General features: G+C 42.8%; 1 protein-coding gene across 1 annotated transcript in view; it reads right to left on the reverse strand.

The window, feature by feature from the left end:
- LOC125456615 (probable voltage-dependent R-type calcium channel subunit alpha-1E) overlaps positions 1-15,238 on the reverse strand; it is a 714,016-nt gene that overhangs the window by 681,853 nt on the left and 16,925 nt on the right. Inside the window, exon 2 of the mRNA XM_059647713.1 lies at positions 6,163-6,635. Coding sequence (XP_059503696.1) covers positions 6,163-6,626 — 464 coding nt within the window. The 5' untranslated portion in view covers positions 6,627-6,635. The remainder of the gene's footprint in view (positions 1-6,162; positions 6,636-15,238) is intronic.

The following is a 15,238-nucleotide window of genomic DNA, read 5'->3' on the forward strand; positions in this document are numbered from 1 at the left end:
CCTTGTGAGTGCAGTGTGGAGCCCAGTTCACTCCACACTGGACTGTTCCTTCCCACTGGTTGCTGTGGAGTGGTGATGAACATAACATTTCCCCTGTCTAGCTGTCAATGTTCACAAAGATAACACAGTGTGGAGCTGGAGGAACACAGCAAGCCAGACAGCATCAGAGGTTCACAAAGACCTCTGCGACCAGTCAAGGGTTGGCACCCTCCAGGATTGCCTCACCCTTCAGGGACTGATGACCCTGGAAGCCCCCAGGCAAGAAAGCTGACGGTGCACATTGACATAGATAGGGCACAAATTGTTCACATTCTTGGGAAGCTTTCAATTATTCCTTTTCCAAATTAAGGGTGATTAAATAAAAGATGGATAGCCAGGCAGCACCCAATGATGGATGGTGCTGGAGTCGAAGGGTCATTCAATCAGATTTGCCAGTCGTATGGGAAAGGAGCCCCTGTAGCTATGTCCGCCAAGTGATTCCCAAGGTGCATCATTCCCTCATCCCTTCTGTACAAGAACTATAGAAAGTCATGAGCCAGCACATACCATTTACACCCCTTGAGTCTCCTCTCTCATTCAATAATGACTAATCTGATAGAGGACTTACCTTTATTTCATTGCCAGCACCCTCTATAACCTTAATCCCACTCCTGTCGATCAAAACTCTGCCTGATTCAGCTTTCGATATTTTTAATGGCTGGGTACTTTCTGGGGAAGAGAATTCCAAAGGCTAGTGATGATCTGAGAGAAAATTATTCCTCGTCATCTCCATCCTAAAGAGGGACCCTGTTATTCTGAAACTTATTACTAGATTCTACCATGACAGGGGGAACACCCTTTCAGTGTTGACTCTATCAAACTCCCTCCGGATCTTCCATCCTGTCATCTCATAAATGTCAATTAATATCAGCCTGACCCGCACAACGTTTCTTCAAAAGATAACCTCTTCATGAATGAGCTGCTTCCAAAACAATCCTTAAACTGAGGATTACACTAAATACTGAAGGAAAGACCTCTGCAGTGCCCTGCACAATCAGGCCAAGACCTGTCTCCTTTTAACATTCTTTCCCCTTGTGATAAACACCATTCCATTTGCCTTCATAGATCATAGAATCCCTACATTGTGGAAACAAGCCATTCGGCCCAACAAGTCCACTCTGCCCTTCTGAAGACCATCCCACCCAGAACCATTCCCCTAATTTCCCCATGTCTAGCCCACCTACCTAAATATCCCCGAATACTACAGACAATTTAGCATGGCCAATCCATCTAACCTGCACATCTTTGCACTGTTGGAGGAAACTGGAGCACCTGGAGGAAACCCACACAGACACAGGGAGAACGTGCAAACTCTGCACAGTCACCCGAGAGTGGGATTGAAATGAGGTCCCTGGCACTGTGAGGCAGCAGTGCTAACCACTGAGCCGCCGTGCCACCTTCTTAATCATTTGCCACACCTACACGCTAAGTTTGTCTGATCAGTGGCAGATGCAGTCTAATTTAGATAAATGTGAGGTGCTGCATTTTGGAAAGGCAAACCAGGGCAGGGCTTATACAGTTAATGGTAAGGGCCTGGGGTGTGTTGCCGAACAGGGAGACCTAGAGGAACATGTACATTGTTTATTAAAAGTGGAGTTGCAGGGAGACAGGGTGGTGAAGAAGGCATTTGGCATGCTTGTCTTCATTGGTCAGAGCTTTGAATATAAAAGTTGGGAGGTCATGTCACGATTATATGGGACACTCTTTTAGAATACTGGGCACAATCCTAGTTGCTCTTCTATAGGAAAGATGTTGGTAAACTTGAGATGGTGCAGAAAAGATTGACAAGGATGTTACTGGGACTCAAGGGTTTGAGCTATCAGGACAGGCAGAATAGGCTGGAGCATTTTTCCCTGGTGCATTAGAGGCTGTGGGGTCACCTTTATAGAGGCTTAGAAAATCATGAGAGGCATGGGTAGGGTTGAATCACCCGTCTTTTTCCTAGTGTAAGTGAATCCAAAACTAAAGGAGATAACAAGGTGTAGAGTTGGATGAACACAGCAGGCCAAGCAGCATCAGAGGAGCAGGAAGGCTGACGTTTCAGGCCTAGACCCTTTGACGACATAGGTTTAGGCTGAGTGGGGAAAGATTTTAAAAGGACCTAAGGGGCAATCTTTTCACGCGGAGGGTGATGCGTGTATGGAATAAGAGTAAGTGATGGAGGCAGATACAATTAAAATATTTGAAAGGCATCTGGATGGGTATGTGAATAGGAAGGGTTTAGGGGGAATATGGGTCAAATGCTGGCAATTGGGACTAGGTCAGATTGGGATATCTGGTCAGTGCAGACAAGTTGGATCAAAGGGTCTTTTCCAGTGCTTTGTGACTCTATGTACCAGAAGCAACATTCTGCAGTCTCTCTCCACTTAAAAAAATGCTGTTTTTCTAATCTTCCTGGCAAAAGCATAACCTCACATTTCCCCACACAACACTCCACCCACTGTGCCTCCTAGTACAAGTCAGCCACCTCCAGTTGGCATCTTGTGCCTTTTCTCCATACTCTCTCCCACTTGTACAGCTCAGCTTCGATGGCAAGAGGTGTCTGGATCATAGGAATTCACACGGTCCATGTAGACCCTCAAGGCTGTTTACTTAGACCATGAATAGCCTGAATCTAAGCCCTTCCCTGCCCCCATATCCCTTACAAACCTTGCTGAACAAATGTTTATCAATACAGGAAGGGTCTCCAGACCCGAAATGTGAACTCTGTTTTTTGCTTCACAGATGTTGCCAGACCTGCTGGGCTTTTCCAGCAACTTTGTTTCAGTTTCTGCATCCGCAGCCCTTTCAGTTTTTTCATGTTCATCAATTTCTGTTTTCAAATTTTGACTAAACCTCAAAATTCAACAATGTTTTGTGTGGGTTTTTTAAAGCACCTCCCTCCTGTTTTTAAAATTTTAAAGTTACACACCTTAAAATTACACATGGCCCCCCTCACCATGAGATAATAATCACCGATGAGGCCAGCATTTGTTGCCCAACTCTTGAGAACGCGGTTGTGACCATAAGCACATAAGATACAAGAACAGAAGTAGGCCATTGTACCATTGAGTCTGCTCTGTCATTTGATCATGGCTGATGTTTCTCAACCCAATTTTCCTGCTTTCTCCCCTTGATCCCCTTACTAATCAAGAATCTATCTCTGTCACTTAATGAATTGGTCTCCACAGCCCTCTGTCTCAATGAATTCCACAGATTAACTACCCTTTGGCTGAAGAAATTCCTCCTCACCACGTTCTAAAGGGTTGTGCCTTCATTCTGACATTGTGTTCTTGGCTCCTTTAGTGGGAACATCTTCTCCACATTGATTCTGTCCAGGCCTCTCAGTATTCTGTAAATTTCAATCGGATCCCCCCTCAACCTTCTAAACTCCAATGACTACAGATCCAGAATCCTCTATCGGTCTTCCTATGACAAGAGTCTGAACAGCTTTCTTGAATCACTGCAGTGTAGAAACACTCACAAAGCTTTCAGGGATGGAATCCCAGGATTTTGATCCAGCAACAGTGATGGAACAGTGATATATTTCCAAGTCAGGATTGTAAGTGGTGTGGAGGGGCACTTGCTGGTAGTGGTATTCATTTGTATCTACTGCCCTTGTCCTTCAAGTTGGAAGTGATTGTGGGTTTTCATTGTGCTGCCTAAGGGGCTTTGGTAAATTTCTGCAGTGCATCTTGTCAATCATACACACTGCTGCTACTGAGTGTGGGCAGTGGAGGGAGTGGATGCTTGTGAATGTGGTTCTAAACAAACAGGTGGCTTTATTGAGGATGGTGTTAAGCTTCTAGAGTGTTGTTGGGGCTGCACCCATCCAGGCAAGTGGGAAGTATTCCATCACACTCCTGACTTGTGCCTCATAGATGGGTTTTGGGGAGTCAGGAGGTAAGTTACTTGCTGCAGTATTTCTAGACTCTGACCTGCTCTTGTAGCCACAGTGCTTATGTGATGAATCCAGATGAGTTTCTGGTCAATGGTAATGCCCGGGATGTTGATAGTGGGAAATTCAATGATAGTAACACCATTGAATCCCAAGGGGCGATGTTTAGATTGTCTCATGTTGGAGATAGTTATTGCTTGGTGTTTGTGTAGTACAAATGTCACTTATCAGGTTGGCATCATATTGGATTTTTCATCATGAACTGATGAAATGGCTGAGGACTGAAATTTTTCAGGAATCCAGTAGGTCACATTCCCATTTGGAAATCTCTCTCTCTCCTCAGTCCCCTCCAAAAATGTACCCTTGTCAGAATCATGGCTGGTCAGGAATGGAGGGGACCAGGATTGGCGAGATATACCATACTCCAAAGAAAGAAACTTTTTATCCTGGGTCCCCATGATTTAAACCATTCAGGGTCAATCTACTTTCCTCATTTGGAACTCTTTCTGTTCCATAAAATTGCTCCTTGTACCTTCCTGGCTATTTCCCTCCTTCCCACCGACCCACCCCCAACACTGCAGACTCTGGGTTCATTGCTTGCCCTGAGCACCAGTCAGGTGATCAGAAGGGAATATGGAATTTCATGTATGCACAGCAAGATCCCACAAACAGCAACAAACCAACCATTTTCTCTGGATGCTGATTGATGGGCAAATAGTAAATCAGGTTCACTTAGGAGAACTACCATACTCCTCTTTGATATAGCATGCAAGTATGTAACTACTCCCACCATCACTTTTGCCTTCATCCTACTTCCCTCCCTAAGTGTCCCCTCCCTCGGTATCTCCTTTCCCCTTCCTTCTTCACTCTCTATTGTGATGTAAGCCATTTATGTACTAATATCATATGTGGTAATATCATTTATTTTAGAGTTATGGATTTTGATCTGATGACATTTGGCTTCTGGTCTAGGTATATAAGAAGGCTTCATAATTATTGGAAAGCATTTGTTTCATTTCACAGACAGCATGGTGAGGGTCAAAATATATGAACAGTTTCTCTGGGAGAAAGGGATTGGTTCAGAACAGTTAGGAAATAGGTTATCTTAGAGAAAGGGTTTTGGTTTTAAAAATCCAGACCAGAAGTGTTTGGTTAGAAACCCTAACCAACTCTTTTTCCTTCTCCACAGATGCTGCCAGACTTGCTGAGCTTTTATAGCAACTTTGTATTTATTCCTAGAAACCCTAAGGGTTTATTTGAAGCTAAGGTGCTGAAACTCAGTTGTGTAAACAATCAAGAAAAACGTTATTAGCTCTCATGACCCAGAACTGAAAAAAACAGTTAAAGTCAAGCCTACAGAGGAAGGAGTTCTGTCTAGTTGTTGAGAACTGTAAAGTGATAGTTTGGGATAGATGGGATTTTAAACTGCTGCGTGTTTCAACTTGAATTAAATGTGAAAAGCTTGATTTGTTCTATTTTGATTTCATTTCTTTTATTTTAATAAACTTCTATTTTATCATTAAAATGTGATACTCTGATATAAAGGTACTGCTTCACCCTCAATCACTCATTCTTATGTAATGGAATCAATGTACGTAACACCAGAAGCAAAACATCCAGAATACATGTGAAAGATTGCGATAGTGCAACCTTGTAAATAGTTATTGTTTAAATAAACTTCATGATACCTGGCTAAAGAACCCAACAGTAAAATAATGTCTTATTATATATATTCATATATAGGACAATATTATACAGGCTGGTAAACTGTCTGCATGAATGCACTCCTCCCTCACTTTCTCTGCACTTATTAACCACTCACTCTTCACTCACTCACTCCTCTCTCCATTTCCCCCTCATTCACTACATCTTTTCTCATTATTCTCTCCATCACTCATTCCTCCCTCACTCTCCCCTCCATCATTCACCCATTCCTCTCTCTCTCAACCTCCCCACCCTTCCATCCCTCCCTCCCTCCCTTCCTGACTGTCTCCTTTGTTCTAGTTTTTGGATTCCAAATGATGCGATGTGATTTGCTAGTTGAGGTGATTTACTGTGCCGTTCCTTTCCTTCACTAACCGTCTAGCCCAACGCCTTTCCTATTGAGTGATATCTTTGAGTGTCGGTTGGCATCAGCTTGTCTTTTCACCCTGTTGTATAGACTGGACACTCAGGATCGGGAACTGCTAGTGAGAGGACAAAGATGGCATGGGTTTCATCTGCAGATGGCATCGACCAGTACTCACTCCCATTCCTTGCGCTTGGCCTGAGGCGTGCTCTGCATTTTATGGGCCTGGTGAGCTTTGATGATGTCCCTCTGTTCCACAATGCCCCCTCGTCTCCGCTTTATGACGTGGGGGCTAAGCGGGAAGTCGGGATCGTCAGTGGGGAACGGGCTGAGGCCAAGCATCGGGAGATCGAAAAAGCTGCTGCCCTCAAAGGAGAAATGAGCATCAAGGTCCTGGATGCGAATATCATACACTGTGTCGTAGCTCGTTGCCTTGGATAGCACATCCTCTGCCAGGGACTGAGGGGGCAGCAGCTCACAGGATTGGGCCTCCACCCCAGGCTCCTCCAGCCTCAGATGCTGCGAGTGTAAGTTTCCTGGATCCTGCATCGGAAGAAGAGAATCCTTTCCACTGGGCTCCCTTACATGATCAAATGTCTGATCCAAAATGGAGTGAGTGCTTCCTGATGCAAAGCCCAACATTTTTGGCACCTTTGTAAGAGAGAGAGAGAGAAAGAACAATTAAACATTAGGTCAGATTCAAACAGCACCCAAACTTGATATAAAACATTTCCCTTTGTTAAATCTCCTGATTCTAATCAATAAGGGGGAGTCCCAAACCCAGTCTAACACTGCGCGATGTTCAGAGATATTCGGGCATGTCAACAAAGAGAGAGAGAATTCGAGCAGTGTTTTTGAACAGGGAAAAGCAAGAGAGAGAGAGAGAGAGGTAAAGAGTTGGGAAGGGTTTAGTCAGGGAAATTCCAGAGTTTGGAGCCCAGGCAGCTGAAGGCATTGTGGAACAATCTAAACCGGAAATGAGCAAGAGGCCAGAATTGGATGAGCACAGATACCACCCAGGTTTGTGGGAAATTTGAGAGTTGGGAGCTGGTGAGTGTTTGCATCCAGCAGAGTATCTCTGGAACTGTTGTACCAAAGTTTATGTTAATCCCTTGCAGCATAAGAAATTTAATTTGATGTGGATATCATGAGATTGAAGAACCTAACATCTTTTTATGGCAAGTTAATAGTTGAAAACATTAGATTTACAGGTACCTTACTATTTAGGCTAATAGTAAATAAGTAGGGTACACCTTGATAGCATATTTCTCGTAGAGTGTCATGCTTCAAATGATTTGGAGTGTGAAATTTTCTTTTAAAAAGTAATTTTTCTTCAAAGTAACTGATATACTGACTGTGTAAGACATGGGTCATGGAGGCGTTTGAAATAAATACGAGGATAGATTTTTAATTGATGAAATGGGCAGATGAATTTCAATGCAGAAAAATGTAAGGTAAACACTTTGGGTCAAAGAAACATGCAGAAACAATACAGGCTTAAAGGTACAATTTTGAGGGGAGCACAGGAGCAGAAGGACCTTGTGCATAACTCCCTGATGGTGGCCAGGTAAATTGAAACAGTTATTAAGAAGAATTATAGCATCCTTAGGTTTATAAATAGAGGCATAGAGTATAAAAACAAGGAAGTGATGCTCATGTTACAGTTGTATAGGACTTTGGTTTGACCACATTTGGAATACTATGTACAGTTCTGGTTGCCACAGTATCAAACGGAAGTGGATGCTTTGGAGAGGGTGCAGAGGATGTTGCCTGGTATGGAGGGTGCTAGCTATGAAGAGAGGTTGAGTAGATTAGGATTATTTGCATTAGAAAGATGGAGGTTGAGGGAGGACCTAATACAAAATCATGAGCGGTATAGATCAGGTGGATAGCAAGAAGTTTTTTCCCCAGAGTGGGGGACTCAATTAGTAGGGGTCACAATTTCGAGGTGAGAGAGGAAAAGTTTAAGAGAAATAGAACATAGAACATAGAACATAGAACATTACAGCACAGTACAGGCCCTTCGGCCCTCGATGTTGTGCCGACCTGTCATACCAATCTGAAGCCCATCTAACCTACACTATTCCATGTACATCCATATGCTTGTCTAATGATGCCTTAAATGTACTTAAAGTTGGCGAATCTACTACCGTTGCAGGCAAAGCGTTCCATACCCTTACTACTCTCTGAGTAAAGAAACGACCTCTGACATCTGTCCTATATCTTTCACCCCTCAATTTAAAGCAATGCCCCCTCATGCTTGCCGTCTAATACGTGGAAAGTCCTTTACGCAGAGGGTGGTGGGAACCTGGAACGCATTGCCAGCGGAAGTGGTAGAGGCAGGCACAACAGCGTCATTCACGATGTATCTAGACAGATACGTGAATGGGCAGGGAGCAGACGGATACAGATCCTTGGAAAATAGGTGACAGTTTTAGATAGAGGATCTGGGTTGGCGCAGGCTTGGCGGGCTGAAGGGCTGTGCTGTAATTTTCTTTGTTCTTTGTTCTACATCTCTACTAATCACGTGGATCATTGTGTTCAGTTCTGGACACCTTGTTTAAGGAAGGATGTTAAGGACGTTTCGATAGGTACATAGATGGGAAGGGTTTATGGACCAAATCTGGGCAGTTTGAACTAGCTGAGTGAGCACCATGGTCAGCATGGTATAGTTTGGGCCAAAGGTTCTGTTTCCATGCTGTATTACTTTATCACCCTATGATCTGGAGAGACTGCAAAAGAGATTTATTAGAAGGAATGAAGGACTTTAGGTACAAGGAACAATTTGAGAAATTGGGCTTATTGTCCATGGTGCAAGAAGGTTAAGAGGTAACCTTATTGAGGTGTTCAACATTATGAAAAATTTTGACAGGGTAAAGAAGGATATTCTATTTCCACCAGTTGGTATATCGGTAACTAGGGTGTTATAATTTCAAGATTGTCAGCAAGAGAGCTGGGAATGAGATGAGAAGAAACTTCTTTGCTCAGAGTTGTCAGGATTTGCAATGCACTGCCTGGGAGAGTGGTGGAGGCTGATTCCGTAGATTTCAGAAGAGAACTGGATATAATTTTGAAAGTGATAAAGTTAGAGGGCTATGGAGATAGGGCTGGAGAATGGGACAAGTTAGGTAGCTCTTTCAGGAGCTGGTACAGACATGATGTGTCGAATGGTATTCTGTATTGTAAAATTCTTTAATTCTATGATCGGCACAAAAGGATGTTAATGCAGTGGAATACAAACAGTGTTATACTCAGAGAATTATGATCTGTGTGTATATATATATATATATATATATATATATATATACACACACATATATATATAGACAGAAATTGTAAAATAAGTAATAAATGGCCTGTTGTATGCACGACTTAATAAGTTATGGTCTGCAGAGAAATGTTATACACAATAAAACAGGGTGTGTTGTGTAATCAGGATAGTATTCTAAGCAGCAAAACATGGCCTGATATAGACACAAAAACCATTTAAACAGAGCATGTTATTGAAATGTAGAGAGAGAATAGAGAGAGAAATGTCATATCTGGAATGACCATAAGGTGTAGTAGCAATAGTTGGCCATTCAGCCCATCAAGTCTGTTCTACCATTCAATGACATCTGAGTTGATTTGATAATCCTCAACTCCACTTTATTGCCTTTTCACCATATTGCTTGATTTCCTTAATCATTAAAAATCCATCTCTGTCAACCTGGAATATATTTAATGACCCAGCCTGAACAGTGCTCTGTGGTTTAAAAAAAATCCACAGATTCACTACCCCCGGGAGAAGAACAGTTCCTCTTTATGTCTGTCTGAACTAAGTGACCCCACACTATGAGATTGTGCCCCTATTGTCAAACAGTGATCCCTAGTTCTCTATTTTCCATTACAGGAAACATCCTCTCCACTTCCACGCAATCAGGGACCCTCAGGGATCTTGTATGTTTCAATCAAATTACCTCTTTTAAACTCCAGCCAAGCTTGTCCAATCTTTCCTCGTCAGGCAACCATTCATTCCAGGTATTAGACTGGTAAACCATCTCTGAACTGCCTCTGACATTTCTATCCTTCCTTAAATAAACAGATGAGTTCTGTACACAGTATTCCAGACGCTATCTCTCTGATGCCCTATATAACTGAAGCATAACTTCCCTACTCTTGCTTTCAATTCCCCTCACAATAGAACATAACATTCATGTGTTCTAGTGTTACATTACACATTACCAGTTCCAAAATAGCCCAATCCCAGGTTGAATCTATAACATATTGATTTGATTTGATTTATTACTGTCACATGTACCGAAGTACAGTGAAAATTGTTGTTTTATGTGCTTTACAGGCAGATTGTACTGTACTATACAAGTGCTTCAGGGTAACAGAACAGAGTGCAGGAAACAATGTTACAGCCGCCAAGAAAAAAAGAGATCAGCATTAACATTAAAGAGGTCCATTCAGAAGTCTGATAACAGTCTGATACTGTCCTGAGCACATTCCATGAATTCTTCCTCATAGCTAACTTTGCCAATTTCATTTTCCCAATCTACACGTAGATTAAAGTCACCCACATTTAATGTACTGCCTTTTTTTCACATGCCCTCATTATGTCCTGATTTAGACTTTGCTTTACAGAACAGCCAAATAGACTACTCTCAAAAAATTTTCTTCCCCTTAGTATTATTTCCCTCACCCATACGGATTCTACACCTTGCACAAAATCATAGAATCCCTACAGTGTGGAAGCAGGTCATTCAGCCCATTGAGTCCTCTGAAGAGCGTCCCACCCAGGTCCACCCCATCCCTCTAACCCACCCAGCCTGCAGATCCCCAGATGCTACAGGCAATTTAGCACAGCCAATCCACCTAATCTCCATGGCTTCCAATCCAAGATCAATTCTTGCTGACTATTTATCCCAACTCATATTAACATTAACACTCCAACACCCTTCTTTTCCTGTCTGTTCTTTCAATAGATTCCATGGCCCTGAGCGCCTAGTCACAGATTTGATCCCCTTATCACCATGTCTCTGCAATGGCTATAAAATCATGCCCATTAACCTGTATTTGTGCTGTTATTTCATTCTTTTTGTTGTGAATACTACATACTTCCAAGTTGATTTCATTAACTTTGCATTCCACCCTTTTTCCTTTACTGGAACTGTTCTTTCTTTTATGTTTGTATACTCTGTGCCTTCCGGAGTTTCACTCTGGGTATCATGGTCAAAATGTTGCCCTACAATGCACTATATCCTTTTGCTCTGTAAGTCTATGTTTTCCCCACTCCCAAATCCTTCCTCTCCTTAATTATTTTAAAGCTCGGTTTACAGCCATAGTTACTCAATTCATCAGGACACTGTTCCCAGCAACCATTCATGTGAAGCCCATCCCAGAAGAAATCAAAAACAAAAGCAGAACCCCTGAGGTATTGATCTGTCTACTCCTACCTGACACACAGGCGAACTGACATAGAGTAAATAAAGGCAAGGAGTTCAATTGGTGTCTCTCAGTGTGGGTGGAATTGGTTTCAGTTCGTGCAGCATTGTCACAAACACTGGGGTAGAAGTGTAGTGTTCTAGTAAGATCAGCTTCATTTAGATGGTGCCGGGACCGGTGTCCTGGTGACTTGAAATGGTAGGGCTATTGGGAAGCATTTAAACTGATTAGAGGGCAGAAAGGGGCTTGGGAGAAATTAAATGTACACCTACAAAGCTAAATGATTTGATTGCATTACAAGGCGGTTAATTTGGATTGCAAAACCCAGAGTGGGACTGGAAGGGACAGAGAATGCAAACATAAGTAAACACAGTCAAAGGGGAAGAAATGGTAGGGAGGAAAAATTAATATCTCTTTACTTGAGTGCACATGGTCCCCGAAACAAAATAAATGATTTAATGGCACAAATGGGTATTATCTTTCAGCTATTACAGAGACACGATTGCAAGGAGATTAAAGCTGGGAACAAAATGTTCAGGGCATATGAATGTTTGATAGGGCAGACAAGAATGGAAGGTAGTGGCAGGAGAATTATACCCAATAACAGATGTAGTATAAAAACTAAAAGAACTACAAATGCTGTAAATCAGAAACAAAGAACAGAAATTGCTGGTAAAAGCTCAGCAGGTCTGGCAGCATCGGTGGAGAGAAATCAGAGTTAACATTTTGGGTCCAGTTACAAAGGGTCACCCGACCCGAAACGTTAACTCTGATTTCTCTCCGCAGATGCTGCCAGACCTGCTGAGCTTTTGCCAGCAATTTCTGTTTTTTTGGTTTGAACAGATGGAGAAGGGCATTTACGTAATATCAGAGGCTGTTTTATGTTCACTGCAGTTTTGTACACAGCAAAAGTAGGGTGTCTTTTTTGTGTACACAAGTGTTATTACCCAGGAACAGAGGCTACATAATATAAATTGGTGTTACACCCAGTAGCTGAAGCAGCGTTATAAATAATTCAGTGCGACAGACCGTATCACGTAGGGTATTTGGTGCAGAGCATAATAGGGCATGTTAAATATTAAAGGAGTGTTATACTTCGTAACATATGTTCTGTTTTATGTACAGGGAATGTTACATCCAGGAACGTACAATGTGTAATACATAATAGAAGTTTATACCGAGTCATTACACCCATAAGTTTATACAACACCAACAACCAAGAGTTGCACATCAGCAACAATTTTTATATATATATATAAAGAGAACAAAGAACAAAGAAAATTACAGCACAGGAACAGGCCCTTCAGCCCTCCAAGCCTGTGCCGATCGAGAGCCTCTGTCTAACCTGTCATCTATTTTCTAAGGGTCTGTATCCATTTGCTCCCTGCCCATCCATGTACCTGTCCAAATATATCTTAAAAGACGCTAACGTGTCTGCATCTACCACCTCCACTGGCAATGCGTTCCAGGCACCCACCACCCTCTGTGTAAAGAACTTTTCACGCATATCTCCCTTAAACTTTCCTTGTCTCACTTTGAACTCATGACCCCTAGTAATTGAGTCCCCCACTCTGGGAAAAAGCTTTCTGCTATCCACCCTGTATATAGCCCTCATGATTTTGTAGACCTCAGTCAGGTCCCCCCTCAATCTCCATCTTTCTAATAAAATTATTTCTAATCTACTCAACCTCTCTTCATAGCTAGCACCCTCCATACCAGGCAACATCCTGGTGAACCTCCTCTGCACCCTCTCCAAAGCATCCACATCCTTTTGGTAATGTGGCGACCAGAACTGTTCACAGCACTCCAAATGTGGGCAAACCAAAGTCCTATACAACTGCAACATGACCTGCAACTCTTGTACTCAATACCCCCTCCAATGAAGGAAAGCATGCCATATGTCTTTTTGACCACCCTATTGACCTGCTTTGTCACCTTCAGGGAACAATGAACCTGAACACCCAGATCTCTCTGTTCATCAATTTTCCCTAGGATTTTTCCATTTACTGTATAGTTTGCCCTTTAATTTGATCTTCCAAAATGCATCACCTCGCATTTGCCCAGATTGAACTCCATCTGCCATTTATCTGCCCAACTCTCCAGTCCGTCTATATTCTGCTGTAATCTCTGACACTCCCCTTCACTATCTGATACTCCACCAATCTTAGTGTCATCTGCAAACTTGCTGATCAGACCACCTACACCTTCCTCCAAATCATGTACGTATATCACAAACAACAGTGGTCCCAGCACAGATCCCTGTGGAACACCACTGGTCACAGGTCTCCAATTTGAGAAACTCCCTTCCACCACTAAACTCTGTCTCCTGTTGCCTAGCCAGTTTTTTTTATCCATCCGGCTGGATCCCATGTGACTTCACTTTCTCCATCAGCCTGCCATGGGGAACCTTATCAAAAGCCTTACTGAAGTCCATGTATATGACATCTACAGCCTTTCCCTCATCAATCAACTTTATCACATCCTCAAAGAATTCTATTAAGTTGGTAAGACATGGCCTTCCCTGCACAAAACCATGTTGCCTATCACTGATAAGCCCATTTTCTTCCAAATGGGAATAGATCCTATCCCTCAGTATCTTCTCCAGTAGCTTCCCTACCACTGACGTCAGGCTCACCAGTTAATAATCACTGGATTATCCTTGCTACCCTTCTTAAACAAGGGGTCAACATTAGCAAGTCTCTAGTCCTCTGGGACCTCACCCGTGTCTAAGGATGCTGCAAAGATATCCATTAAGGCCCTGGCTATTTCCTATCTTGCTTCCCTCAGCAACCTGGGTTAGATCCCATCCAGACCTAGGGACTTGTCCACCTTCATGTCTTTTAGGATACCCAACACTTCCTCCTTCCTTATGTCAACTTGACCTAGACTAAGCAAACATCTATCCCTAGCCTCAACATCTCATGTCCCTCTCCTTGGTGAATACCGATGAAAAGTACTCATTGAAATTAGGACATAGAACATAGAACATAAAACATAGAACGTTACAGCACAGTACAGGCCCTTCAGCCCTCGATGTTGTGCCGACCTGTCATACCGATCTCAAGCCCATCTAACCTACACTATTCCATGTACGTCCATATGCTTATCCAATGATGCCTTAAATGTACTTCAATTAAGTCACCTCTCAACCTTCTTCTCTCTAATGAAAACAGCCTCAAGTCCCACAGCCTATCCTCGTAAGACCTTCCCTCCATACCAGGCAACATCCTAGTAAATCTCCTCTGCACCCTTTCCAAAGCTTCCACATCCTTCTTATAATGCGGTGACCAGAACTGTGCACAATACTCCAAGTGCGGCCGCACCAGAGTTTTGTACAGCTTCACCATAACCTCTTGGTTCTGGAACTCGATCCCTCTATTAATAAAAGCTAAAACACTGTATGCCTTCTTAATAGCCCTGTCAACCTGGGTGGCAACTTTCAAGGATCTGTGTACATGGACACTGAGATCTCTCTGCTCATCTACACTACTAAGAATCTTACCATTAGCCCTGTACTTTGCCTTCCGCTTACTCCTACCAAAGTGCATCACCTCACACTTGTCTGCATTAAACTCCATTTGCCACCTCTCAGCCCAGCTCTGCAGCTTATCTATGTCTCTCTGCAACCTACAGCATCCTTCGTCACTATCCATAACTCCACCGACCTTAGTGTTGTCTGCAAATTTACTAACCCATCCTTCTACGCCGTCATCCAGGTCATTTATAAAAATGACAAACAGCAGTGGACCCAACACCGACCCTTGAGGTACACCACTAGTAACAGGTCTCCAGGATGAACATTTCCCATCAACTACCACCCTCTG

The sequence above is a fragment of the Stegostoma tigrinum genome, chromosome 8 (assembly GCF_030684315.1).
Source record: "Stegostoma tigrinum isolate sSteTig4 chromosome 8, sSteTig4.hap1, whole genome shotgun sequence".
Lineage (NCBI taxonomy): Eukaryota > Metazoa > Chordata > Chondrichthyes > Orectolobiformes > Stegostomatidae > Stegostoma > Stegostoma tigrinum.